The 10005-nt window shown below is 40.3% G+C and overlaps 1 protein-coding gene across 1 annotated transcript in view; it reads left to right on the top strand.

Moving 5' to 3' along the window:
• The first annotated feature begins 1128 nt into the window (after positions 1-1128).
• The window catches only part of METAP1 (methionyl aminopeptidase 1), a 56803-nt gene continuing 47926 nt past the window's right edge, over positions 1129-10005 (top strand). The window contains exon 1 of the mRNA XM_031469072.2: positions 1129-1285. Within this exon, the coding sequence (XP_031324932.1) occupies positions 1172-1285 (114 nt within the window). The 5' untranslated portion in view covers positions 1129-1171. The remainder of the gene's footprint in view (positions 1286-10005) is intronic.

The following is a 10005-nucleotide window of genomic DNA, read 5'->3' as shown; positions in this document are numbered from 1 at the left end:
GTGATAACCCTTTGATGGAGCAATTTCACCTTTAAGAATACATCCTAAGTAAATAAGGATTTGTGTAAAGTTCGAACAAAAAAGGTATATTCACAGAAGACTTGTTTATAATATACAACAATTAAAAAAACCCCTAAATATCTATTATTAGTGAATTTGGCTCAGTAAATTATTGATACAGTAGAATATTATGCAAACATTATAATTATGTGGTAAAAGTATATTTGATGACAATAAAGTAAGTTCACAATATACCTGAAGAAAACAAGTAACTAAATACTCTGCATAGTATGGTCCAATTTTTGTCAAAAAATATTTTATATATGTACCTCTAAGGCGCCTTTCAACTCCAACATTTCATGATCAATACAATTCTCCCCTATTTATCCCTTAAACAATCAACTGGGATAATACAAAAAATTATTGTTCGTATTGAATATCTAGCAGTTGCGTTACCATCACTACAGCTGTACACTGTGAATGGAGAGAGGTGTGGGTAAAAAAAAAACGGGCACAAAGGCGAGAGGGCGGACACAAATCCCAGCCCACCTCTTGACAGTTCCCTGGCTTCTTTTTTTGTGAATGAGCAGTGGTCCTTAGGCCTCAGGGTAGATACTATCAGAGAGAAATAGAACTTTCAAAAGGGAATTACTTTGCTTTTCGAAGGAGATTCCGGGTGGACCAACAAAGCGGCGTGGAGCGCCCTTTCCAACCGCCTGAGACTAAGGGGTCATTCAGGACCCTGGGATCCAGTCAGTAAGGGACGACTGGGGAGCTCGCTCTAGGCACAGAAAGCGCGAGGCGTGAGGGCCTCTCCTGGTCCGCTGCACCGGGCCTGCGCCGGGAGCCGGGAGGTCGCACTCACGGCGGGCAGAAGCAGGACCTCTCAGAGCCGGTGCAGGGATCGGCCGCGATCCTGGCTGCCCCCACGTGCGCGCCGGCCGCGGGGAGGCGGGGGCCGCGGGCCGGGGCGGAGCGAGGGCCGCGGGGCGGGGCGCGCAGCGTGGTCTGCGCTGGCCCTCCGCTCCGCCGCCTCCCGCGCCCCGGCCCGGGCCGAGCTCCTCCCCTGGCCCGGCCTCTCTCCCCTCCCCTGCCCTCCCTCCACCCCGCCGTCCCTCCCTCCCTCCTCCCCTTCTTCCTCCGTGAGGCGCTCCTCTAGCAGCTAGGCAGCATGGCGGCCGTGGAGACGCGTGTGTGCGAGACAGACGGTTGCAGCAGCGAGGCCAAGCTCCAGTGTCCCACCTGCATCAAGCTGGGCATCCAGGGCTCGTACTTCTGCTCGCAGGTAGACGCCCGCTCCCCCGCGGCTCCGCCACTGCCGACCCCCTCCGCTCTCCGCCTGCCCTCGCGGCGGGTCGGGACACGCTCCTCCTCTTCCCCGGGCGTGCGCGCCGGCCGCGCTTCCTCCTCCCCCCCCATCTGCAGCGCCGCCGCCCCCTCCCGCCCCGGGGGGACCTGGGGGGCCTCTCCGAAACCGTGTCTTGCCCGGCGCTCGCAGGGGCGGGGGCGCGGTCCGTCGCGGCCGTGGGGGCTGGGGGCGGAAGCGGACTTGCCCTGGGTCTCCCGGCGGCCCTAGGACGTCGCATTTGGGGGCCGGTTCTCGCCGCGCATCCTCTGCCCGGGCAGGGGCTGCCAGGTGTGCGGGCAGCCGGGAGCAGGTGGGGACACCGGGGGAAGGGGCAGTCCCAGCCGTGCGAGTCGCCACAGTCGCAGTTCCTGGCAGGGCTCTGGTGTTGGTCGCGGGGGCTGCGGGGCAGGTAGTCACTCTGGTCCCGACGGGATTGGGTGTAGGAAGAGACCTGCTGGGCTTTGAGGAGTGAGTTGCCTGGGACGATGGAAGTCGTAGGGAGGAAGAATGTTAGCTTCAGCCCCACCTCTGTCTCTAGGTTTTATTGCTGCGCTTTGACACTTAAGCAACTTTGGGGTTGGAGATGGAAAGGGGTTTGTGTAATTCATTCTTTTCCTTTGGCATCCAGAATTGTTAATTTGCAAAACTGTAAGTTAATGGTATGAGTCACCTCTTCTGATTTACTGAATTTCCGACCTATTGAAAAAGACAGTTCTGTTAAGGGTTATGCTTTAAGGCCATAGTGTAATTTAGTAAGTTTTGTGTGGTGGAGCAAAGCCAGCATTCAATGGGGTCCGGACTGAAACGTGTGCTCTTGTTTATGTTTACTGAAGAGTGCTAGTGTTCCGCTTGCGTTTCCACGCTGAGAGTATTGGCCCGGCGGCAGTGGTTTGGCTTTCAGTTACAGTCCAGGCTTGTTGAAGAGACACATGAATATTCAACTGCTAAATTGGTAGTGTCCTGCGGGGAGGAGAGCTGGAACAGAGAATCGGAAGGCCTGGTCGGGACCCTGACCTTGCCAGTTACTGGGAGGTCTCGAACTAGTCAAGTTACTTAATCTTTCTGAGCTCCAGTCCCACCACTGTATAGAGGGGAAGATGATACTTCTACTTACATATTTCGTAAGATTGTCCTGAGGCCCAAATTAGCCAATGAATGTGAAATGCTGGTTAAACAAGGCATTTTTTTGGAGGCCAACCATATAGTGTAGCACTGTTTCATAAAAACAATAAAAAATATAAATATTTCAAATATAAAACGTGTACTCATAGAGATATATGTAAAATTACATATAAGTAAAATCCTTAAGGTCCAACACTTGTAGATAAGCCATTGTAAGAGATCATAGCTACGTTATACAGGTCTTGTTTTCAGATAGGATGTGATCCTTGACCTTGTTAGTATCATTTGGAAAAAGTTGCACATGAAGAAGTGTTGTTAGTTCTAAGAATAGCATTGGAACTACTCAACATGCTAAACCTGGCCTGAGTCCTTTTGTTTCTTTAAAATAATTTTCAAATTCTTATTTGTTCAGGCCTATGTGGGACCTGGACTTTAAAAAACTCACTAGTTTGCTTTTGGAAATTGTGTACCATTTGAGAGAATAATGTGGTTTATATTTTACTTTGTCTTTAAAATTAGTTGGCATTTGTAATGCTGAAAGAGTTAATATGTACACTTATCTGTTGAGATTTATAAGAGATGATCTGAAATCATTCATTAAGGATAGGTGAAATTCTCTTTTTTTTAAATTGATGTATAGTTGATTTACAATGTTGTGTTAGTTTCAGGTGCACAGCAAAGTGATTCAGTTATACATACATATATATAAATAAATATATTCTTTTCAGATTTGTTCCATTATAGGTTATTATAAGATATTAACTATAGTTCCTTGTGCTATACAGTAGGACCTTGTTGATTATCTATTTTATATATAATAGTGTGTATATGTTAATCCCAAACTCCTAATTTATCCCTCCCTCCCCCTTTGATAACCATAAGTTTGTTTTCTATGTGTGTTTTGTAAATAAGTTTATTTGTATCATTTTTTTAGATTTCATATATAAGTGATATCATATGATATTTGTCTTTCTGTCTGATTTACTTCACTTAATATAATAATCTCCAGGTCCATCCATGTTGCTGCAAATGGCATTATTTTATTCCTTTTAATGGCTGAGTAATATTCCATAATGTGTGTGTGTGTGTGTGTGTGTGTGTGTGTGTGTGTATACACATACATATACATACCATAATTTTATCCAGTTACCTGTTGATGGACATTGAGTTTGCTTCTATGTCTTAGCTATTGTAAATAGTGCTGCTATGAACATTGGGGTACATATGCCTTTTCAAATTAGTTTTCTCTGGATATATGCCCAGAGCATTGATTGCTGGATCATATGGTAATGTTATTTCTAGTTTTTTAAGTACCCTTCATACTGTTCTACATAGTGCCTGCAAGGATAGGTAGTATTCTCTTAGGCATAGTATTATTCAGTAGAAAGAACATTGGCTCATTGGGGTTTGTGGAAAAATGCCAACATATTTGTGATGATATGCAGGGTTGATTCAGTACGGTGGGATGGGAGGTATTTCATGTTGGATTTTGCAGGTATATTTCTGGTACCATTGCTGTACCTGTGGTCAAACATATCCTGCTGACCGGCTCTTGAAGCTGTGTCTCTTCATTCCTATTACTACCTCCTGTAGTGGATTTTTAAAATTTCTCACCAAGTTAGGTGTAGTGGTCTTTTAATTCATTTCCCTACTGTAGTTCTCCACCTTGTGAATAAACACCCACAAAAACCAAAGGAACAAAACCTTTTCTACAGAAGTTATTTTTCTCCTAGCAGAGCACAGTCTGTGCTTATTCCCCACCCATAACAAATGGAGTTACCATTGCTTACAGGATTCTAGCACTGTAGTCAGGGCACCTTTTTTGAGTCCAGCTTTATCTTCTTGCTCTAACTAGAGGCTGTATTTATACTCTTTCCTTCACCCCAAATGCCACCTGTCTTCTGAAATCACACTTACTCTTTCAGTCCCAACTTGAGACTGATCAATCGCTAACTTTTCTAAGCCAATTTTCACATTTGTGATGAAACTAGGACTTTTTTTTTTTGAAACTAGGACTTCTTGCCGCTTCTCGGATCTTCTTCGGTAGCAGTGGTCTGTCTTTTCTCTTCTCCTTGCTCCTCTGGTCCCCAGCCTGGCTGTCTGGCCAGCTTGTCTTTGGAAACAAACTGAGAACAAAACTATGAGAGGCCATAACAAAAGTAAGCCTTTCCCAGTTACCCTGTCATCACCTTGTTTACTTCCTTTATAACATTTTATACAATCTGTAATTATCTCATTTTTATTCTTGTTTATCTGTCTTTTAATCAGAAGGTGAGGATCATGAATAAGCTATCTTGTTCATTGCTCTATCATCATTTCTCAGCACAATGCTCTGTATGTAGTAGGTGGTCGATAAACATTTGAATCAATGTATCAAAAGGAGGAATAGAGGGGTAGACTGCTGCATTTGAATCCCAACTCCATCACTTACTAGCTGTGTGACTTTGGGCAAATAACATGTTTTTTGTTACAGCCTTTTAAAATGGTGCTGTGAATAGTACCAATGCCAAGGTTTTGGTGAAGACTAAATATTAAGTGTAAAACACTTAGCACAGCAATAAATTTAGTCAGTGTTAGCTTTTTAAATTGTTACATTGTGTTTTATGCTTAAGAAGTTAGAAATATTTTTATTTAAGATGCTTAAGAAAAATATTGGTCCTTTAAATGAGTAAAACCCATTCCACTTGAAATTGAGCTTTTCAGGAGTTCCTGACACTTGATGGTGTTTCTTTATAGTTGTGTCCAACTTACTTAATGGTAGTTCACTTCACTAGTTTTAGTAGTAGTTTAGTAATTTATTCCTAGTCCCTAGGAGTTTGTTAGAGTTTTTGGAGGATGGAGGCTGTGCTGTACTCATTTGTATTTCTTTAAGTGCCTTGTACACAGTAGGCACTCAGTTCCTTAAAGGAAAGTAAAAAGGGGAAAAAGGTCAATAGGCCTGGGAATGAAAAGCAAAGAGCATTTCAGCCCTTAGTGAACACCCCAGGGCAGATACTATCTTGTCTTCAGTTAAAGGATCCTACTGAGAAGGACCTGAGTGATTCGCAACCCTTTAAAAGGCACGAGAACTTAAAAGGTAGTATAGCGTAACTGAGTTTGGAGTCTGACCTGGGCATAAAATTTTTGCTACCACGTTCTTGGGAAAGTCATCTTCAATTTTGTAAGAAAGGGCTAATGGTGCACCCTCTTCATGGACTTGAGGCGAAGGTAAATAAGTGCCTTACACAGTGTTCAGTAAATAGTTGTATTATGCATATAGCCTTATGTCTAGTACTGTTACAGTAGTAAGGAAAGTTTAAAAATGTCTAAGGAGAAGCGTCGTTTGTTTATGAACATTTGGAACAAATTCTTGGCAACAGGTTCTTTCAAAGAAGCAGTGGCAGTGTAAGATGACTGACTGGGTCTTCAGGGAGAAAGTGAGCGGGTGGGCATCTGGTAGGTTGGAGCTGTAAGTGAGGAATGAATTGTCCTTCTAGCGCGTAGCATCTGTGAAATGCAGCCCTGCCCTCTAAAACTCTTTCTCCTTTAGTAACAAACTTCCTGACAATGCAGAGTGTTTCTGGAACTCTTCTTCATAATCAATGGAGGTATTACCATACTATACTTTTTGTTTCTAGGGACTTTCTTTAAATTCCTCACATTACCTCATGCTACCCCTGGATATTGCTGTTAGGTGTTTGGGTACAGCTGTCTTAGCTTTTTGTTTATAAAAACAAAAAGATAGGATGAAGGTCTAGAGAGGTTGTGATTTTTTTTGTTAAAAAATTTTTTATTTATTGTTGAAAAATTAGAAAATACAGGTAAAAAGTTACCCAGTGATAATTTCTGTGAGTTTTTTGATGGATAGTCTTACGAATATATTGATATATTCTTACATACATTTATGTGCATTTACTTGTATGTGTTTTTATCAAAATGGCATGATAATATACATAATCTTAGGGATTTTGCCCACTTTTATGTCTTAACCAAAGTATTGACAATGTCTGTTACAGCTACATTTGTATTATCCTTCGTAATAGCTGAATAATATACTATGTGAGAGATGTACTGTCCTTTATTTACTCCTGTGTAGTTGAATTTAGTTTTTTTTTCTGTTTTTTAGCTGCCGTTTAACTGCTCTTCAAAAAATGTTCTTGTAGAATTTAAATCATTTTGATTTACTTGGGAGTATAGAATAATGGTTGGACTGTTACATGAACACAGAATTGAACCATCCCAAGCTGCTAATAGTTCTCACAGTGTAGTCAATATGTTGTTGTTAGAGGACCTTCTGGTGATAAAGAGAGATGTCTTTTTATTGACATGCTTGTATTATAAATGCCTATGTTGGGGTTTTGTCATGAATTATGTGTTCCAGTAGAACTTATACAAAGCAAGCATCATTTGGTTGGTAGGTAGATAATCAAAAATTGGAACAAGTCTTTAGGTCTGAATTACTTTTTTAGAGATTGAAGGGCTATTACAAATAGATGTGGTTTTACACTGTTCATATAGTTTGTGGTAAAAGTTTTAGTCATTTTTTTATTTGGAGGAGGGTAAGTCTTCTTCGGGTTTGACATGCTTGCAAAATTAGTAAATTTTAATTTGGTAGGAGTGACAGACACATAAGCCCATTGCTAAGCACATACTTAGCTCTACATGTCAGGAGGGAGAAGCAGTGGCATGGTAGCTCCCTCCTTATTAATGAGGAATTGTCTTTGGTATTAATAGCAAACCCATTTAGTAGATGTAATGTAGGCAGGAATACTCTATACAGCAACAACCATTGGGATTCTCTCCATTTTAAAGTTTTAATGTAGCCAGATATAAATATAATTATCCTTTCTGCTTGATCTTGAACTTCTTTTGACCTCACAGGTTTAACATGAAGCATTTGCGTATTCGTGCTTGGGCAGGTAGTGCTGGGCTCAACAATTATAAATCTTCTTATTTTGATTCCTTTGATTAGTATCAGTCTTGGATCTGCCTTTGAATAAAGAACAATTCAACGCACCCTTTAGGCTAGGTCTGCCTTTCATGTGTGTATTCAGCAGCTATAGTTGAACCTGGGAGGGGGACCTTCTGAAATTTCTCTTCAATTATTCATTGGAAATGAGTTTTCATTTTGTGCACTGTTCACAATAGCAAAGTTGTGGAAACAATCTAAATATCCATGGATGGATGAATGGTTCAACAAAATGTGGATCTAAAGGAACATGATGTAGTAAATGCCTCCGTACTACCACCTAAATTATTAAGAAGAACATTATTAGTAAAACAAGTAAAAAATCAGAAGGTACTCTCTATTCTGAATTTTGTGTTTATCATTCATTTGCTTTTTCATATGTTTGATTCCTTAGTTTTGATATTTTTCCTTTTTCCTTCTTTTTTTTTTTTAATGAAGGTACTGGAAATTGAACCCAGGACCTTGTGCATGCTAAGCATATCCTCTACCACTGAGCTATACCCTCCCCCTGATGTTTTTGAAATTTTAATAAATGAAATCACTGCAAGTATTCTCCTGCAACTTGCTTTCTTTGTTTAACATTATGTTCTTGAGATTCATCTATGTTGCATGTTGCTCCAGTTCATTTTCATTGCTGTATGGTGTTCTGATGAATTAATGCATGTTTATTCATCCATTTGTTGATGAAAATTTTGGTTGTTCCAAGGTTTTGCTATTATAAACAGTGCTACTCTAAACATTCTTGTACCTAACCCTTGGCACCTGTTGTGAGTTTCTCTTGGGTATACACCTAGGAGAAAAATTCTTGGGTCATAGGATATATATGTGTTCAGCTCTGTTTTGATGGTGCCATATTTTTTTCAATTTGTGCTTTTATACTCCCATCATGAGAAACTTTATGTTGTTCCATATCCTAACTAAAACTTGATATTAATAGACATTTTGATTTTTGCCGATCTGGTCTGATGTGTTACTTATGAATAACAACATTCATTGGACTATTTTCATATCTGTAAACCTGCAGAAATTTAACTGTTCTCAAGGGACTTATGGTTACTTGTATGGACAGGAAGTACTTTAAAAAAACATTTAAATGACAAGGAGGTGCTAAGTGAAAGTTATAGAGGAGGAATTTTTTTCCACTTAATTATTTTAGAACTTTACTGAGTTTCCCTAGCTTTTTATTGTGGAAATTTTCAAATCTATAGAAAAATTTAAAAAATCTTGTAACTGCTGTATACCCAACACTTACATTAATATTAATATTTTGCTAAATGCTTTATTTATGTGTGCTTGTGTGTATTGCATTTGTATAAATATATTTGTTGAAACATTTGAGAATAAGTCACAGATGACATGACACCACACCTGTTAATATTCAGCATGCATCTTCTAACCACAGGGACATTTTTAACTACAATACCATGATTACATGTAAGAATATTGACAAGAATTCCCTAATATCATCTAATAGTCAGTCCTATTCAGATTTCTCAGTTACCTCCTGAGCACTGTTTTTCTTTCCAGAGGTTGGAAGACTGATTAAAAAAAATTTTTTTTTTTATTGAAGTATAGTCAGTTTACAGTGTTGTGTCAGTTTCTGGTCTACAGCCTAATGGTTCAAGCATACATATACAAATATATATTTGTTTTCACATTCTTTTTCATTGTAGATTACTACAAGGTATTGAATATAGTTCCCTGTGCCTGAGCATCTTCAATGGTTAAGTTTTTTTATTTTTTAAAGTCAGGATCCTATCAAAGCTCACACATAGCATTTGATTTGTTATGTTTCTTAGTCTCTTTTAATTTGGAACAGTTCTTTCATCTTTATTGTCATGATGTTGACTTTTTGAAGAGACTAGTCAGTTGTCTTGTAGAATATCCACGTTGTTCTTGATTATCTGATTGTTTCCTCATAGTGTCTTTAAGTTGTTCTTTTATCACCTGTCTGTTCTGTAAGCCAGAATCAGGCCCAAAGGCCTAACTAGGTTCTGTCAAGATTCACTTGACAAGACTCATAGATGATGCTGTGTACTTCGTATTAAATCACATCAGGAGGTATAGAATGCCTGGTTGTCCCGCTCCTAGATTTGAACACTTGGTTAAAGAGGTTGCTACCAGCTCACTATTGTAAACATACATTTTTCACTTTGCAGTTACTGCCACGTCATCTGTAGGGTGATGCTCTGGCACTCTGAGAATATGCATTTCTTCAGCAGTCTTTCTCCTCGTGGTTTAAGCATACACAATACCACCTTTGAAGTGGCTTCTGTATCCTTTTGACCCTCCTCCATTAGTCTTTTCTAGATTCTCGGCCCAAGACAAATCAGATTTACCTTGTCATTTCCTTATCCCAGATCTGGAATCCATCCTGTCTCCAAAGGAGCCCGTGTTTCTGGGAGGAATGTCTTTAGAAATCGAGCTCTGCGTGTGCAGTATGCTCCATGCCACTGGACTGTCCTTGCCTCTGGGAGAGGAGAAACTTTGCTGATGGCTCTGTGGAGGACACAAAGAAAACCTCCTAAGGGCAGTTGTTCAAAGCAGCATGGTAAATAGTTGAAAAGTTGTGTAGGTAAGGACAGGT

Source organism: Camelus dromedarius, chromosome 1, assembly GCF_036321535.1.
Source record: "Camelus dromedarius isolate mCamDro1 chromosome 1, mCamDro1.pat, whole genome shotgun sequence".
NCBI classification, from domain to species: domain Eukaryota; kingdom Metazoa; phylum Chordata; class Mammalia; order Artiodactyla; family Camelidae; genus Camelus; species Camelus dromedarius.
The sequence above is the reverse complement of the archived record's forward strand: the minus strand, read 5'-3'. Positions and strand labels throughout refer to the sequence as shown.